Consider the following 18,136-nt stretch of genomic DNA (forward strand, 5'->3'; position numbering starts at 1 on the left):
CAACTCTCACCAAGACAACAGATCCACAACACGGGCTCACAGAATCAGCCCAGACTTCTGCTCCCCACCAGGACCTTCACCAACAAAGGAACAGAACACAACACACTCTTCTGCTTTTCACACACACAAAACAATTACTTACGTCACTCTGCAGGTCGTACACTTTCCTGGCCTGGACAACGTCGTTCTGGTCCGGCAGACAGGTCCAGCGGTGCAGAGGGTGCTTGTAATCAACGTCACTGACCAGCTCCTGACATTTCTTGGCCTGCACGATGCCCAGCATGTCCACGGGGCTACTGAAGTGCGTCTTGGTCTTCTCAAAGGCTTTCTTGTACTCCCTGTCACTCTGGATCTTGGCCACGTGCATCGACCACACCATCTTCGGATCATCCTCTATGTTACGGGCCCCGATGTGGTGGCCAAGTTGCTTGCGATAGCCTTCCTTGTATTTGTACTGCGGAGTTACAGAACCTCAGTGAGTTTTCGACCGGCTCTTATCTTGCCCAACACTATTCTCTAGCAGCACATCCGTGCTGTGTCCTACGCTTCCATCCCAACTCCACCTACACTGGGCTGTAGAAGCCACAGGGGGCCCAGGTGGCAGCTCCAGCCAAGCTGGCTGGGGAAGCAGGAGCGCTGCACGGCAGCAGGCAGGATCCTGCACAACCTGAGCATTTCCAGGAGGGGACAGCTCAGCAGCTGAGATGCAAAACTCAGGGAAAACCACCAGACGGCTCCAGTAGACAACCGGGCCTCATCCTGCACAGCTGTGTCTGCGCTCACCCACACAGCCCAAGGAGCTGACACACTGCACTGCTCCAGCCTCTCCTGCACAGTGTCAGGGGCCTTAATCTCCAGTCCCGTGTGTGTCCTCAGCTGCAGGTCTGCAGACACTAAGCTTGGGAAGTGACACGGGGCAAAATGACACTTTTTCAGCAATGTGAATATTGAGAGCTGATGGTGATATTTAGACACCAAGGAAACAAAGGAAACCTTATGACTGCTGTCTGCTGCAGGCTACCCTATCAAGAAGAGGAGGTTGAGGAAGAGTTTTTTCTTCAACTGCAGGAAGAATCACACTTGCAGGCTCTGATCCTGATAGGGGCCTTCAGCCACCCAGGCATCTCCTGGAAAAGTGGCACAGCAAACTGCAAGCAGTCCAGGAAACTCCTGGAATGTGTTGAGGATAACTTCCTAGTAGAGGTGATGGAGAGCCTGAGCAGACGAGAGGCACTGCTGGACCTGTTGCTCACTAATGAGCAAGAACTTATCAAAAAGGTCAAGACTGGGTGTAACCCTGGCTGCAGCAATCATGCTCTGGTACAATTCTCAATCCTGAGGTGCACAGGACAGGGAAAAAGTGGGGCCAGCACCCAAAACCTCAGAAAAGCAAACTTTTCGCTGGTTAGGGTGCTAGTGAGTGGGATCCTTTGGGAAACTGCCCACAGAGATAAAGGAGCAAAGAAGAGCTGGGAGGTGCGTTAAGACATTATTTAAGGTGCAAGAGCTCTCAATCCCAACATGCAGAAAGTCTAGCAGGGAGGCAGAAGCCTAGCTTAGCTAAGTCAAGACCTCTTAGCCAAACTAAAACGCAAAACCAAAATGCATAGGCAGTGGAGGCAGGGATACACATCCTGGGGAGATTATAGGGATATGGTCCAGGAGTGGAGGCAAGAGATCAGGAAAGCCAAGGCACAGTTGGAGCTGAACTTTGTTAGGGACGTCAAAAATAACAAGGAGGGTTTCTTCAGGCACACAGGACAACCACAGAAGATGAAAGAAACTGTACCACCCTGATGAGCAAAGTGGGAGACCTGGCTACAGATGACACGGAGAAGGCCGAGGTACTCAACAATGTTATTGCCTCAGTCTTCACCAGCAAGTCCTCTAACCACACTGCTCAATTCACTGAACTCAAAGGCAGGGACTGGTGAATCAAGTACTGCCCATTGTAGGACAAGATCAGGTTCAACACCATCTAAGGAACCTGAATGTGCACAAGTCCGTGAAACTTAATGAGACACATCTAAGAGTACTGAGAGAACTGGCAGATGAAGTTGCTAAGCCACTGTCCATCATATTTGAAAAGTTGTAGCAGACTGGTGAAGTTCCCAGTGACTGGGAAAAGGGAAACATAACCTCCATTTTTAAAAAGGGAAAAAGGAAGATCTGGGGAACTACAGGCTAGTCAGTCCCACCTCTGTGCCTGGCAAGATCATGGAGCAGATCTTCCTGGAAACTACGCTAAGGCACATGGAAAACAGAGAGGGGTTTGGTGACAGCCAGCGAGGCTTCACTAAGGGCGAGTCATGCCTGACTACTTCAGTGACCTCCTATGACAGAGTTACAGCTTTGGTGGATAAGGGAAGAGTGACTGACATCATCTACCTGGACTCGTGCAAAGCATTTGACACTGTCCCAAACAACATCCTTGTCTCTAAAATGTTAAGAAATGGATTTGATGGGTGGTTGACTCAATGGATAAGGAATTGGCTGGATGGTTACACTCAAAGAGTTGTGATAAACGGTTTGATGTCCAGATAGAGACCAGTAGTGAGTAGTGTCCCTCAGGAGTCGCTACTGGGATCAGTATTATGTAACACCTTTGTCAGGGATTGAGAACATCCTAACCAAGGTTGTGGATGACACCAAGCTGAGTGGTGTGGTCAACACACTGGAGAGAAAGGATGTCATATAGAGGGACCTTGACAGACTAACAAGGTGGGCCTGTGTGAAGGTCATGAAGTTCAACAAGGCCAAGTGCAAGGTCCCACATCTGGGTTGAAGCAATCTCAAACAAGGACACAGGCTGGGGGATGAGTGGATTGAGAGTGGCCCTGAGGAGAAGGACTTGGGAGTACTGGTGGATGAGGAACTGCATATGAGCCCACAATGTGCACTCACAGCGCAGAAGGAGAACCATATCCTGGGCTGCAGCAAAAGCAGCACAGCCAGCAGGTCAAGGGAGTAGATTCTCCCCCTCCAGTTCTGGGACTCCCAGCATATGAAAGACATGGACCTGTTGGAGAAGGTCCAGAGGAAGACATGAAGATGACTGGGGGCTGAAGCACCTCCCCTATGAGGACAGGCTGAGAAAGTTGGGGTTGTTGAGCCTAGAGAAGAAAAGGCTCCAGGGAGACCCTACAGCAGCCAACCAGTACCTAAAGAGAGCCTAGAGGAAAGATGAGGAGGGAGTGTAGGAGGAGGTATAATGGTTTTGAACTGAAAAACGGTAGATAATTAGATTAGAAATAAGGAAGAAATTCTTTACTGTGAGGGTGGTAAAGCACTGGAACAAGTTGCTCGGGTAAGTTGTGGGTGACCCCAAACAAAAGTGTTCAAGGCCAGGCTGGACAGGGCTTTGAGTAACCTGGTCTAGTGGAAGGTGTCCCTGCCCGTGGCAGAGGGGTAGAATGAGATGATGTTTGGGGTACCTTCCAACACAAACAATTCTATTATTTCATTTTTCCCCTACCTCTTTCTGAAATGTCAAGTAAGAATAAGAAGAGTGTGCCACAAAGGGCTCCTCTGTACTTACATCACTCGCAATGTCTCTGGAAGCTTTAGCAGACTTGATGGGAATGGCATCTGCCCGCATGTCGTAGCCCTTCTTCTTCTCTTCCTCCATCGCAAGCTTGTACAGTTTCTGAAAGAAAAACAAGCGTTCCCCTCAAGCAACACTTCTGCCCAGGACACAGCAGCAGCCCGGGATGGACACTTCACCCCAGCTCAACCACCCACCTCACTGAAGTTCACTCTGTTCTGCTGGGCTTGCAAAATACCAGGTGTATCTGGCATAATGTGGATACTGGTTTTGTCTTTCTCCCAGGCTTCTGTGTATGCTCGCTGAAAAAAGGAGAACAGCGTCAAATAAATGTCGTGCAAGCGTCAGGTAACAAACTCCAAGAGCAAACGGGCCCAACAAACTGAAGCAACGGCCCTCTACGTTGCACTGACTCAGGAACACCTTTTCTTGATCCACAACTTTTATCTTCCACAGTGCACCCAATCACTGCTCCAGCCACACTAAATACAATTTGATCTAAACAAGGAACACAGATCCCTGGTGCAAGAGGATGCAACATCCCTCTTGCAAAACCCAGGCCCTGCAAGCAGAGAGCCCAGTGTCCCGGGAAAGGAAGACGCTCCTTTCCAACAGGCTGCACACACACGGAAATCTCACCTGGTTCATAATCTCTGAGTTGTGCTTTGCCAGAACCATGGGCATCGAGTCAGGAAGGCTCGTGAATCTGATGGTGTCTGGGTGCTGCCGATACTTCTTGTCGCTCAGGATCTGGCTCGCCCTCTTGTTCTTCTCATCGTCCAGAGAACCAGCTGGGGACCAGCCGATGCCCCTCAGCCACTGAAGGTCGGACCTGTACACGTTCTGAAAGGACATGAAGGACACAAAGCAGCTCAGCAACCTCCTTGCTCCACACAACCACTCCCCCTACCAAGGGAAACTCTGACAACCAAAACAGATTCCCCTCTGTCAACCGGCCAGCCACCACAAAAGAGATTCCTGTTACGCTCAATTCCCCCACAACCTGGCTCCTCACACCTCAATCAGTATCAGCACGTTAACAAGCAACCCACAAACCCTCCCCAACCATCTGCTTAGTCTTCCTGGGACAGACCTGCCCCATTTGGCTATTTCCAGCTGCCAGACCCTCATCACCTACTGCTCTCATACCATTCGCCACTGCACACATGGCTGGCCTTTGCCAGTTCTTGCTCCTCCAAGATAAAATATTTGACTCTGTTGCCCTTCCCCTGACATCCAGAACTCCAGCCCCCTGCAGCAACACTCCCCACAAATTGCTCAGGGCAACACAGGACTCTTCTGCGACCATTGAGCAAGGTCCCTCCCAAACTTCATCCTTATCCGGTCACAACATCAACTCTCACCAAGACAACAGAGCCACAACACGGGCTCACAGAATCAGCCCAGACTTCTGCTCCCCACCAGGACCTTCACCAACAAAGGAACAGAACACAACACACTCTTCTGCTTTTCACACACACAAAAGAATTACTTACGTCACTCTGCAGGTCGTACACTTTCCTGGCCTGGACAACGTCATTCTGGTCCGGCAGACAGGTCCAGCGGTGCAGAGGGTGCTTGTAATCAACGTCACTGACCAGCTCCTGACATTTCTTGGCCAACACGATGCCCAGCATGTCTACGGGGCTACTGAAGTGTGTCTTGGACTTCTCAAAGGCTTTCTTGTACTCCCTGTCACTCTGGATCTTGGCCACGTGCATCGACCACACCATCTTCGGATCATCCTCTATGTTACGGGCCCCGATGTGGTGGCCGAGCTGCTTGCGATAGCCTTCCTTGTATTTGTACTGCGGGGTTAAATAATCTGAGTAAGATTTTGACCAGCTCTTCTCCCACCGAACACTATTCTCTAGCAGTGCCTGTGAACAAACACTTTGCTAAAGGAGCCCGGCAAGATCACCTCATGAAGAGGCATCTACACGCAGCACATCCCTGCTGTGTCCTACGCATCCATCCCAACCCATTGTACACTGGGCTGCAGAAGCCACATGGAGACCCAGGTGGCAGCTTCAGCCAAGCTGCTGGGGAACTGATCCCCTTTTGGAAGGAGTACAGACATGAACTGCAGAAGCTCGCATGACAGAGAAAATTCAACTGCTGGAGTGCTGAGCCATGAAAAGATAATCTGGGGCACAGTCATCAGACTGGTGTAGAGTGACTGGACCTGCCCCAGACCACACAGAAATGAGAAATGTCCCGGTCTTAACACAAAACGTGGTTTGGGTTTTGTTTCCTCATGTCCAGCTCTGCTGTGGAGCTGCAACACCAGGGACGTGCAGACCGGCAGCACTGAGGGCAGCACAACACCTCCAGAGTCCAGTCTGACACACGACAAGATGCTGCCACAAGCCCAGGAGGAAAGTTGCTTTGGATTGTGTCCATCACCCAGCTCCCAGTTATTCTCTGCATATCATCTACAAACTCTCACAACACCCAACACCCAGAACGTGCAGGGACAGCTACAGGGAGAACCTGCAGAATCCAAGCATTTACAGACCAGCAGAATGGTTATGACAGGTAAGAAATGTGTTCATCTCTCCTCTATTCATCTAAGGCTGCGAAACCTGGGCTTTAACTACAAGCACTCTGAAACCATCCAACACTGTTTACCACCAAGGGCTCCTCTGTACTTACATCACTCGCAATGTCTCTGGAAGCTTTAGCAGACTTGATGGGAATGGCATCTGCCCGCATGTCGTAGCCCTTCTTCTTCTCTTCCTCCATCGCAAGCTTGTACAGTTTCTGAAAGAAAAACAAGCGTTCCCCTCAAGCAACACTCCTGCCCAGGACACAGCAGCAGCCAGGGATGGACACTTCACCCCAGCTCAACCACCTACCTCACTGAAGTTCACTCTGTTCTGCTGGGCTTGCAAAATACCAGGTGTATCTGGCATAATGTGGATACTGGTTTTGTCTTTCTCCCAGGCTGCTGTGTACGCTCGCTGAAAAAAGGAGAACAGCGTCAAATAAATGTCGTGCAAGCGTCAGGTAACAAACTCCAAGAGCAAACGGGCCCAACAAACTGAAGCAACAGGCCTCTACGTTGCACTGACTCAGGAACACCTTTTCTTGATCCACAACTTTCTAACGCTTCACCCTTTTCTTTTCCACACTGCACCCAATCACTGCTCCAGCCACACTAAATACAATTTGATCTAAACAAGGAACACAGATCCCTGGTGCAAGAGGATGTAACATCCGCCTTGCAAAACCCAGGCCCTGCAAGCAGAGAGCCCAGCGTCCCGGGAAAGGAAGACGCTCCTTTCCAACAGGCTGCACACACACGGAAATCTCACCTGGTTCATAATCTCTGAGTTGTGCTTTGCCAGAACCATGGGCATCGAGTCAGGAAGGCTCGTGAATCTGATGGTGTCCGGGTGCTGCCGATACTTCTTGTCGCTCAGGATCTGGCTCGCCCTCTTGTTCTTCTCATCGTCCAGAGAACCAGCTGGGGACCAGCCGATGCCCCTCAGCCACTGAAGGTCGGACCTGTACACGTTCTGAAAGGACACGAAGGACACAAAGCAGCTCAGCAACCTCCTTGCTCCACACAACCACTCCCCCTACACCAAAGGAAGCTCTGACGATCAAATCACATTCCTCTGCATCAACCGACCAGCCACCACTAAAGAGATTCCTTTTACGCTCAGTTCCCCCAAAACCTGGCTCCCCACACCTCAACCAGCACCAGCAGGTGAAAAGCAACCCACAAACCCTTCCCAACCATCTGCTTAGTCTTCCTGGGACAGACCTGCCCCATTTGGCTATTTCCAGCTGCCAGACCCATGGCAGCAGCTTATACCTCATCACCTACTTCTCTCATACCATTCGCCACTGCACACATGGCTGGCCTTTGCCAGTTCTTGGTCCTCCAAAATAAAATATTTTACTCCGTTCGAGTGGAGCATCTCCCTTATGAGGAAAGGCTGAGGGAGCTTGGTCTCTTTAGCTTGGAGAAGAGGAGACTGAGGGTGACCTCATTCACGGTTATTAATATGGAAAGTGTGAGTGTCAGGAGGATGGAGCCAGGCTCTTCTCAGTGACAGCCAATAGTGGGACAAGGGGTAATGGGTACGAACTGGAACACAGGAGGTTCCACTCAAATATTGGAAGAAATTTCTTCCCAGTGAGGGTGGCAGAGCCTGGCCCAGGCTGCCCAGGGGGGTTGTGGAGTCTCCTTCTCTGCAGACATTCCAACCCGCCTGGACACCTTCCTGTGTAACCTCAGCTGGGTGTTCCTGCTCCGGCGGGGGGATTGCACTGGATGAGCTTTCCAGGTCCCTTACAACCCCTGACTTTCTGTGATTCCCCTGGACCCAGAGCTCCAGCCACCTGCAGGAGCTCTGCCATCAAATTGCCCAAGGCAAGACAGGACTCTTCTGTGACTATCAAATATGACCTCCATGGAAACTTTATCACTGGCCATTTTGAACAAAATGTTAACAAATAAAGCTGTACTACTGTGTTGTCTCACAAATTGTAAAATGAGAAATAAATGAGTTTGTCCCATATGAGAATGCTGAATTTGTAAATTTTGTTTCAGTTCAAATACACAGCTAACATTTTTCAACTAAAAGAGAGCTGATTTAGATTAGACCTTAGGAACAAATTCATTACTGTGAGGGTCATAAAACACTGGAACAAGTTGCCTAGGTATGTTTCGGCTGCCCCCTCTCTAGAAGTGTCCACGGCCAGGTGGGACACTGCTTAGAGCAACATGGTCTAGTGGAAAGTGTCCCTGCCCATGGCAGGGACGTTGGAACTACATCATCTTTAAGGTCCCTTCCAAATCAAACCATTCTGTGATTCACCAAGACAACAGAGCCACAACACAGCCTCATAGAATCAGCCCAGACTTCTGCTCCCCACCAGGACCTTCACCAACAAAGAAACAGAACACAACACACTCTTCTGCTTTTCACACACACAAAAGAATTACTTACGTCACTCTGCAGGTCGTACACTTTCCTGGCCTGGACAACGTCGTTCTGGTCCGGCAGACAGGTCCAGCGGTGCAGAGGGTGCTTGTAATCAACGTCACTGACCAGCTCCTGACATTTCTTGGCCAACACGATGCCCAGCATGTCCACGGGGCTACTGAAGTGTGTCTTGGTCTTCTCAAAGGCTTTCTTGTACTCCCTGTCACTCTGGATCTTGGCCACGTGCATCGACCACACCATCTTCGGATCATCCTCTATGTTACGGGCCCCGATGTGGTGGCCGAGCTGCTTGCGATAGCCTTCCTTGTATTTGTACTGCGGGGTTAAAAACACCAGTCAGATTTTGACCAGCTCTTCTCCCACCGAACACTATTCTCTAGCAGTGCCTGCGAACAATCACTTTGCTAATGGAGCCCAGCAGGATCACCTCATGAAGAGGCGTCTCCATGCAGCACATCCCTGCTGTGTCCTACTCTTCCATCCCACCCCATCATACACTGGGCTGCAGGAGCCACGTGGAGGCCCAGGCAGCAGCTCCAGCCAAGCTGCTGGGGAAGCAGGAGCGCTGCACGGCAGCAGACAGGATCCCGCACAACCTGAGCATCCCCAGCAGCTGGGACACAAAACTCAGGGAAAACAACCAGACGGCTCTAGTAGGCATCTGGGCCTCATCCTGCACAGCCGTGTCTGCGTTCACCCACACAGCCCAAGCACCTGACACACTGCAGTGTTCCAGCCTCTCCTGCACAGTGTCAGGGCTCTTATTCTACAGTCCGATGTGTGTCCTCAGCTGCAAGTCTGCAGACACTAAGACTGGGTGGCAAAACTGCGGGCAAATGACATATTTGCCCCACCTCTTACTGAAATGTCCAGTTGGAATGAGGAGAGATTGAACTGATATCCTTACAGTAGGGAACAGTCCTGAACTACAGAACCTCACGAGAAAGTAAATTCAGCTCCTGGAGTGCTGAGTCCTGAAAAGATATTCCACTGAACAGCCATGACTGGTCTACAGTGACTGGAGGTGCCCGAGTCCAGAGAAAAATGATAAATGCTCCAGTCAAAACATGAATCTCGGTTGGGGTTTTGTTTCCTCATGTCCAGCTCTGCTGTGCAGCTGCAACACCAGGGACGTGCAGACCGGCAGCACTGAGGGCAGCACAACACCTCCAGAGTCCAGTCTGATGCACAACGTGATGCTGCCACAAGCCCAGGAGGAAAGTTGCTTTGGATTGCGTCCATCACACAGTTCCGACAGTTACTGTCTACTCTACACACCATCTACAAAGTCCCTCACAACACCCAACACCCATAACATGCAGGGACAGCTACAGGCAGACCTGAAAGAGCTAACATGTTTCTGGACTAGCAGAATGGTTATGACAGGTAGGAGCTCTGTTGTCCCCACTCATATAAGGCTGCAAACCTTGGGCCTCAACTACAAGCACTCTGAAACCGTCCAACAGTGTTTGCTGCCAAGGGCTCCTCCGTACTTACATCACTCGCAATGTCTCTGGAAGCTTTAGCAGACTTGATGGGAATGGCATCTGCCCGCATGTCGTAGCCCTTCTTCTTCTCTTCCTCCATCGCAAGCTTGTACAGTTTCTGAAAGAAAAACAAGTGTTCCCCTCAAGCAACACTTCTGCCCAGGACACAGCAGCAGCCAGAGATGGATGCTTCACCCCAGCTCAACCACCTACCTCACTGAAGTTCACTCTGTTCTGCTGGGCTTGCAAAATACCAGGTGTATCTGGCATAATGTGGATACTGGTTTTGTCTTTCTCCCAGGCTGCTGTGTACGCTCGCTGAAAAAAGGAGAACAGCGTCAAATAAATGTCGTGCAAGCGTCAGGTAACAAACTCCAAGAGCAAACAAGCCCAGCAAACTGAAGCAAGGGGCCTCTACGTTGCACTGACTCAGGAACACCTTTTCTTGATTCACAACTTTCTAACACTTCACCCTTTTCTTTTCCACACTGCACCCAATCACTGCTCCAGCCACACTAAATACAATTTGATCTAAACAAGGAACACAGATCCCTGGTGCAAGAGGATGTAACATCCGCCTTGCAAAACCCAGGCCCTGCAAGCAGAGAGCCCAGCGTCCCGGGAAAGGAAGACGCTCCTTTCCAACAGGCTGCACACACACGGAAATCTCACCTGGTTCATAATCTCTGAGTTGTGCTTTGCCAGAACCATGGGCATCGAGTCAGGAAGGCTCGTGAATCTGATGGTGTCCGGGTGCTGCCGATACTTCTTGTCGCTCAGGATCTGGCTCGCCCTCTTGTTCTTCTCATCGTCCAGAGAACCAGCTGGGGACCAGCCAATGCCCCTCAGCCACTGAAGGTCGGACCTGTACACGTTCTGAAAGGACACGAAGGACACAAAGCAGCTCAGCAACCTCCTTGCTCCACACAACCACTCCCCCTACACCAAAGGAAGCTCTGACGATCAAATCACATTCCTCTGCATCAACCGACCAGCCACCACTAAAGAGATTCCTTTTACGCTCAGTTCCCCCAAAACCTGGCTCCCCACACCTGAACCAGCACCAGCAGGTGACAAGCAACCCACAAACCCTCCCCAACCATCTGCTTAGTCTTCCTGGGACAGACCTGCCCCATTTGGCTATTTCCAGCTGCCAGACCCATGGCAGCAGCTTATACCTCATCACCTACTGCTCTCATACCATTCGCCACTGCACACATGGCTGGCCTTTGCCAGTTCTGGCTCCTCCAAAATAAAATATTTGACTCTGTTGCCCTTCCCTTGTCATCCAGAACTCCAGCCCCCTGCAGCAACGCTCCCCACAAATTGCTCAGGGCAACACAGGACTCTTCTCTGACCATCAGGCAAGGTCCCTCCCAAACTTCATCCTTATCCGGTCACAACATCAACTCTCACCAAGACAACAGAGCCACAACACGGGCTCACAGAATCAGCCCAGACTTCTGCTCCCCACCAGGACCTTCACCAACAAAGGAACAGAACACAACACACTCTTCTGCTTTTCACACACACAAAACAATTACTTACGTCACTCTGCAGGTCGTACACTTTCCTGGCCTGGACAACGTCGTTCTGGTCCGGCAGACAGGTCCAGCGGTGCAGAGGGTGCTTGTAATCAACGTCACTGACCAGCTCCTGACATTTCTTGGCCAACACGATGCCCAGCATGTCTACGGGGCTACTGAAGTGTGTCTTGGACTTCTCAAAGGCTTTCTTGTACTCCCTGTCACTCTGGATCTTGGCCACGTGCATCGACCACACCATCTTCGGATCATCCTCTATGTTACGGGCCCCGATGTGGTGGCCGAGCTGCTTTCGGTACGCAGTTTTGTATTTGTACTAATGAATGTAAAACCAACGATTAATAATCTCTTTTCAAACTTCAATTGAATTTTCTCTGTTTTTAATATAATTTTCATATAGTATCTATTTTAATTTTTTTTGCATATTTTTCCAACTTTTTTTATTTTTATTGCATGTGCATAAGATATTATCTTATTTTTTTATAGTGATGTGCTGTGTCATTGTTAATTCTTGTATTTCATTTAACCAACTTTACAGCATTAAGGATTACACAACCTCTGGGGAGGGCACCAATTTAAGTCTGTTTAAATTTTAGACCTCTCCCCCTTTTGAATAAAAACATTTTTATCCATTTTTTTGTACGTGCTCTATCCCCCACTATTATTTTCAGTCCGCAAGACTTACTTCACTTGCTATGTCTCTTGACGCCTTTGCTGATTTGAGGGGTATAGCGTCAGGAGGAAGATCATAGCCTTTCCTCTTGAGCTCTTCGTATCCTAACTTGTAATGTTTCTGTTGGAGAAGGATTCAAAATAATTATTGCAAACAAATTCTCTAGAGAGTCTTTCAATATCACAACTTTTCTCCCTTTATTATTGAAAATCTAGTATGAGATTCCAAACACAGTTTAAATCATTAAATTAAAATCCATAAATTGATTGCTTTTAATAATGTGTATTTTGTAATTCATTATCCAAAATACGTAAAAATTACTATCTTTATGTTTTCTGATTAACTCATTTGAGATCAAAATTTTGTTTTACTTCACTTATTGATCTGAATGATTCATAGTCTTCTAAAGAGATGAATAATAGAATCCCATGATTCTCTATACACAACTTCCATGGCATTAGTTTAGGCTTCTTGAATTCTTATGATAAAGCCGCTAACAGTTGTTTACCTTTGAACGTAGTCTATATTTGTTCCATTGTAACCAGGAATTTCATGAAAACTACATAATCCTAAGTAATTCTTATGAGGCAATATAATCAGACATTTTAACAAGAATGACAGTACTGAACACACACCTACAATATTAATGCTATCAGAAGTGACAAAATAGAAAACTGTTAACTTCTCTGAATGCTTTCTTGGTATTTTTTATATTCTAGCTACTCCACTTTACATTTTAGCCATTCCACTCAGGCTTCCCAGTGCACAACAGTTTTCACAGGAATATATCACAGTTGTGCTTACAGCTGTCAGAATTGCAGAATTACTCCACTGCATTGCAAACTAAAGCCACAATGGATATTTCCAAATTCCATAAAAGAAACATTGTGGAGACACACTTACATCACTGGTGTTAATTAAGTTTGCTTTAGCCAGCAAAATTTCAGGAGTGTCAGGCATGATGTGAACCTGAGTCTTGTCCTTGTCCCAAGCTTCTCTGTACAGTATCTGAAAAGAGACACAAACAGGAATAGCTGGTGTGACAAAGGGCTCACATGCACTGCAGTACTTATAAAACTCAGTTTACCTTTTCTCTACAATAGCAAAGATGTGCTAGACAAGCAGAAGCAACGTAAGCAACGCAAGACATCAAAATCAGACAATACAACAACTTCTTACTGAAATAAACCCTATTTTTCTTCACACCCATGAAATGTCAAGGTAACAGCATTATGACAATACATTTACATACTACATAGTGTCTTATTTGCACTTATTACTGTATAAGTCTTACAGCACTAAAGACCCTAATCTGAACAAGACATATTACTCCTTGACAACTGAGCAGAAGACTCTGATCATAAACATCTGATATTTGTATATTTTAAACACATGTTCTCATATGAGATCTTTTTAAAAAAATGTACACAAATATATTCATCCATTGAATCACAGGTTCTGTCTCTAGAGGCAACTTACATCGCTTCTATTTTTGGCATTAGATTTTGCTAAAACGATATTCATGGCATCTGGGATACTCGTGAACTTAATCGTGTCTGGGTGCTGCCGGTACTTCTTTTCACTCAGTATTTCAGCAGCTTTCTTGTTCTTTTCAGCTTCCAAAGATCCCAGAGGAGTCCAGCCAAGGCCTCTGAGCCACTGTAGATCTGCCTTATACAGATTCTGTTAAGGGAAAAAAAAAATCAAACCCATAGTAGATTATTTCCTTGTTCATTTATTAAACCCTATTAAAAGAGAGTTACTAAAGGTACTTTTCAACAAGCAGTAAATATCTTACAAAAAATAACTGAATGAAATGCAGAGGAAGCTTACATCACTCTGTAGCTCGTAGACCCTCTTTGCCTGGGTGACGTCGTTCTGGTCCGGCAGACAGGTCCAGCGGTGCAGAGGGTGTTTGTAGTCTATATCACTAACCAGTTCCTGGCATTTTTTAGCCAGAAGGAAGCCTAACATATCCACAGGCATATTAAATTTCGTCTTCCACTTTTCAAAATCTTTCTTGTACTCCCTCTCACTCTGCATCTTAGCTACTTGCATAGACCACAACATCTTCGGATCATCCTGCAGGCTGCGGAATCCAATGTGATGTCCCTGCTGCTTGCGGTAACCTTCTTTGTATTTGTACTAAAATCATAAAGATTGCATTATTGAAATTACCATCAGAAACAGACAGTGGTAAAATACATATGCAAAATATCAATATATTCACTCAGTTCAGTGTTGCTCATTACCAATGAAATAAGCAACTTGTTACAGCTTCTAATGTAAAGTTTTAGTAGCCCCTTGACTAATGTGCATCACTTGGTGTCAGTGACTGCTCTCCTGGGAAGGAGCAGGTCCCGGCAGACGAGGAGTGCCTGGGTGTAAAGACAATCTCTCGAGTCATCTGTTCATACAGTCATACTGCTCACAGCTCCCAAAGCCTGACACACTGAAATATTTTGATGAAGCAAATAATCCACAATGAAAAATGCAGATGCTTAAGCACTGGAAACATTTCCTAATATTAATAAAATCTCTTCTATAAATGCAGGAGTTGTATTCATATCAAGTAATGATACCAGCAATCTACATGTCACCACATTTATTTCAGAGCTGTAACGAGGTCTTCTCAGTAGAGGCACTGGGATCAGCTAATTAGACCAAATTTGCTGCTGCTCTGAAAATGTAACATCCCAAATTGCAGATAACTCCTAACTTTGTATGACTAGCTGCTTCATGGATGGACCACAATCTGTGGAATTGTCGAGATTCCAGAGCAACCCTTCTTAAACTGTTTTCTTCACTGTCAAGAGCAGAACATGAAAGAGTTTTGTCAGCAATTTTGCCCGCAGCTTAGCAGAGAGGTGTATCTGCATCTAGCGCAACTCTGTAGGTTCTAGCAACTAGATAAGATGCATGTCATATTGAAGCTGAAATGTTGCTTACGTCACTTGCGATATCCCTCGAAGCTTTGGCAGCTTTCACTGAAATGGCTTCAGGTGTGAGGTCATAGCCTTTCTTTATCATTTCCTCCCAGCCAAGCTTGTAGAGTTTCTAAAATGGAAAACAATACTCATTAAAAATTCTTAGTAATACATAAGTCACTTTTATTTAGATACGTTAATGACCCATATTACCAAATTCTGGTCACCTCACAGGCCTCAGTTACAAGAGAAGGGTGACTAGAATGGGAACTGAGAAATGGGAAACTGTTAAGCAAGGATCACAGGTCTGCCAAGTCTCAGGCTAGTGATCACTATTGCAGCAGCTTCCTACTATAGCTTATCTTGGGGATTTGAAACATTTCTGGGGAATCTGAAAGATATATATCCGGGATAACTGAAAACACTTCAATTGGCTTAACAAAATTTTAATTAATAAGGATGTAATGTAGCCATTTAACAGTCAATTCAGTTAGTGCACAGTAAATTTTAAGTACAAGTGCTTGAAAGTCAAAGATTTGCCTCTGAGCAATCATGCAAAGCAAAACCTATGTATTTTATACTGGCACAATTGTGACTTCCTCGCATTTGAAAGCTGTCAGAAAAGTTAAAACCACTTCATGTAATTCTTTTCCCATATGTTAAGTTAAAAATACACACAATGAACTTGTTATTTTATAGTAAGGAATTTTTAATATGGTTGGTTTCTATGGTAAGCATAAAGTATGGTCTATGCACAACCACTTCAAAAATAGGCCTTAAATTTTCCATAAATTTTAACGTAATTTAGGCTGTTACTTTGCCAGTCTGAAGATGGCACTTATTGCTACTCTGAACTTATTATTTACTCACATAAAAATTCTTGCCTTTGTTCTAAATCCCCCATTCCGCTTCTTCTAACTCACACAAATCAATTACTTATTTTGAAATGAGACGTACTTTTAAATTGTTAATTTAAAATGTAATAGTAGGAAGTATCAAAAACTCTACCTGACTGTAGTTTGTCTTGTTCTGTTTTGCCTGTAGAATATCTGGCGTGTCTGGCATCACATGAACCTGAATTTTATCCTTCTCCCATGCTTCAGTATAAGCGTGCTATTGAGAAAAGTAACAAGAGATGTGTTAATATAAATGATGAAGGATGGCTTTTCTGGGGCTTTCACCTTTCCCTTTGTGCACTTTGGATATAGATGGGTAAGAAGACAAAGGTACTGACTTAGATTTATTTTACTGTGTTATGACCTAACCCAGAATCAGCTGAATTTGGATTTAGTCTTGCTTCTAATGACGTCCAACTACCAAGGTTTTCATGGCCAGTAATTTCTATACAAGAATGAGAAGAATAGAGGTTGGAGAGGTAGCAATGAGAAAAATGCGAAAGGATTTATTGAAGCAATGCTATTTATCAGTAACTGAGTGAAGAGCAATCTGTGACAGTTGTTTTTTCCCAGGGCAGCACTGCTACAGAAACGTGGTAACAAAGACTTATAGACTGTGTATTGAAATGGATTATATGTGAACAGCTGCCTAATTTTCCCCATAAGCACTTACTTTGTTCATTATATTTGCATTATGCTTTGCAAGGACCAGGTCCATGGAATCTTTCTCTTTCGTGAAGGTGAACATGCTGGGATGCTGGCGGTATTTCCGATCACTTGCGATTTCTGTGGCTTTCTTAGATTTCTCCACATCCAGAGAACCAGCAGGACTCCAACCGATACCCTTGAACCACTCATTGTAATCCTGCTTGTATTGATTCTGCCAAACACAACACACAAGGAAAGTTTAACAATTTACAAACAGTTCATAGAAAATAATTCATTTGTTGCCAAAACACATCCATAATGAAAAACCTAAAACAGGAAGAAAAGTCACAGGTGTGAGTGAGAGCAAGAAAACAGAAACTTACATCACTTTGTATCTGGTTCATGTTTCTGTACAGTTCTAAACTCATTGCATCTGGCAGGAGCATATACTGGTGAATCAGTCGCTTGTAGTTAGTGTTGGTTATGCGATCTTGTGCCTCCTTAGCTGCCACAATGCTGACTGTATCAGGAGGTGTTTGGTAATTCGTCTTGCTCGCCTCGTACGATTTCTTGTACTCACGATCAGACTGCATCTTGGCCACTTGCATGTAATGGACAAGTTTGGGATCATCCTGAAGGCTGCGGAAGCCCACAAGTTTTCCCTTGTCTTTTTCATAACCTAATTTGTATTTATACTGTAAAGAGAACAAAGAGGCTTTAATTTTGTTTCATTTGCTTAATAAGCAATACCTATCTCATCAGAAAAAAAAATACACAACAAAACCCCTAGATCAATACAAGATTTTTACATTGTCAAGAAAACACCACAAAGCATAGAGAGGTGGTGGCTTTGTCCACCTACTCTATGGTGCACTCTAAAGCAAACAGATGTTTAGCGACCCTTTTAAAAGCAGCGCTTTTAAAACACTTTCTTAGAAATTGAAATTTCCTTACAACAGTTTATTCTCCTCCTCATAGGATTCAATGTAACCTGGGGTTCAATTGCTTCCTAATCTCATTATAAATGGCACAAAGAAAATATGGAATATACTGACAGAAAGCAAAAGGCAAAGAACACATAACATCTGGTTCACTGAAGACAGTTCTTTGGAAAAAGTGCACTTTTTATTCTTTTCACACTATAGTATTAAATACTAGTTCTAAGATGAGCTATGGCAAACACTAGAACCGGGGTACATCAACCCAGACAGTTCTCTGTTACTACCGCTATCCTGCTTCCAATATTTGGCTTAGGTAACTATTTTTGTGGTAGTCTGCACCATACTTGGAATACCTGGGTTCATATCTAAAGACGAACCATAAAATCAAATATCTAGTCATGACTTCCATTAGATTTACTTGTTCAAAAGATTAAAAAATTCAAGATGCTTCCCAAGATCTTTTGCATGTTTTTGTTTAATTAAACCAATAGTTCAAACTCTTAACCCTTTCCTCA

General features: G+C 45.8%; 1 protein-coding gene across 10 annotated transcripts in view; it reads right to left on the reverse strand.

The window, feature by feature from the left end:
- NEB (nebulin) overlaps window positions 1-18,136 on the reverse strand; it is a 115,902-nt gene that overhangs the window by 68,306 nt on the left and 29,460 nt on the right. For all 10 annotated transcript variants that reach the window (XM_082056708.1, XM_082056714.1, XM_082056713.1 and 7 more), the window contains 21 exons: window positions 17,064-17,375; window positions 16,706-16,912; window positions 16,145-16,249; window positions 15,159-15,266; window positions 14,043-14,354; window positions 13,689-13,892; window positions 13,113-13,217; window positions 12,222-12,329; window positions 11,541-11,852; window positions 10,665-10,868; window positions 10,206-10,310; window positions 10,003-10,110; window positions 8,509-8,820; window positions 6,862-7,065; window positions 6,403-6,507; window positions 6,200-6,307; window positions 5,041-5,352; window positions 4,184-4,387; window positions 3,742-3,846; window positions 3,539-3,646; window positions 143-454 (listed from right to left, as the gene is read on the reverse strand). In XM_082056708.1, the coding sequence (XP_081912834.1) occupies window positions 143-454; window positions 3,539-3,646; window positions 3,742-3,846; window positions 4,184-4,387; window positions 5,041-5,352; window positions 6,200-6,307; window positions 6,403-6,507; window positions 6,862-7,065; window positions 8,509-8,820; window positions 10,003-10,110; window positions 10,206-10,310; window positions 10,665-10,868; window positions 11,541-11,852; window positions 12,222-12,329; window positions 13,113-13,217; window positions 13,689-13,892; window positions 14,043-14,354; window positions 15,159-15,266; window positions 16,145-16,249; window positions 16,706-16,912; window positions 17,064-17,375 (3,960 nt within the window). The remainder of the gene's footprint in view (window positions 1-142; window positions 455-3,538; window positions 3,647-3,741; window positions 3,847-4,183; window positions 4,388-5,040; window positions 5,353-6,199; window positions 6,308-6,402; window positions 6,508-6,861; window positions 7,066-8,508; window positions 8,821-10,002; window positions 10,111-10,205; window positions 10,311-10,664; window positions 10,869-11,540; window positions 11,853-12,221; window positions 12,330-13,112; window positions 13,218-13,688; window positions 13,893-14,042; window positions 14,355-15,158; window positions 15,267-16,144; window positions 16,250-16,705; window positions 16,913-17,063; window positions 17,376-18,136) is intronic.

The sequence above is a fragment of the Streptopelia decaocto genome, assembly GCF_964273445.1.
Source record: "Streptopelia decaocto genome assembly, chromosome: 6".
Classification (NCBI taxonomy): Eukaryota; Metazoa; Chordata; class Aves; order Columbiformes; family Columbidae; genus Streptopelia; species Streptopelia decaocto.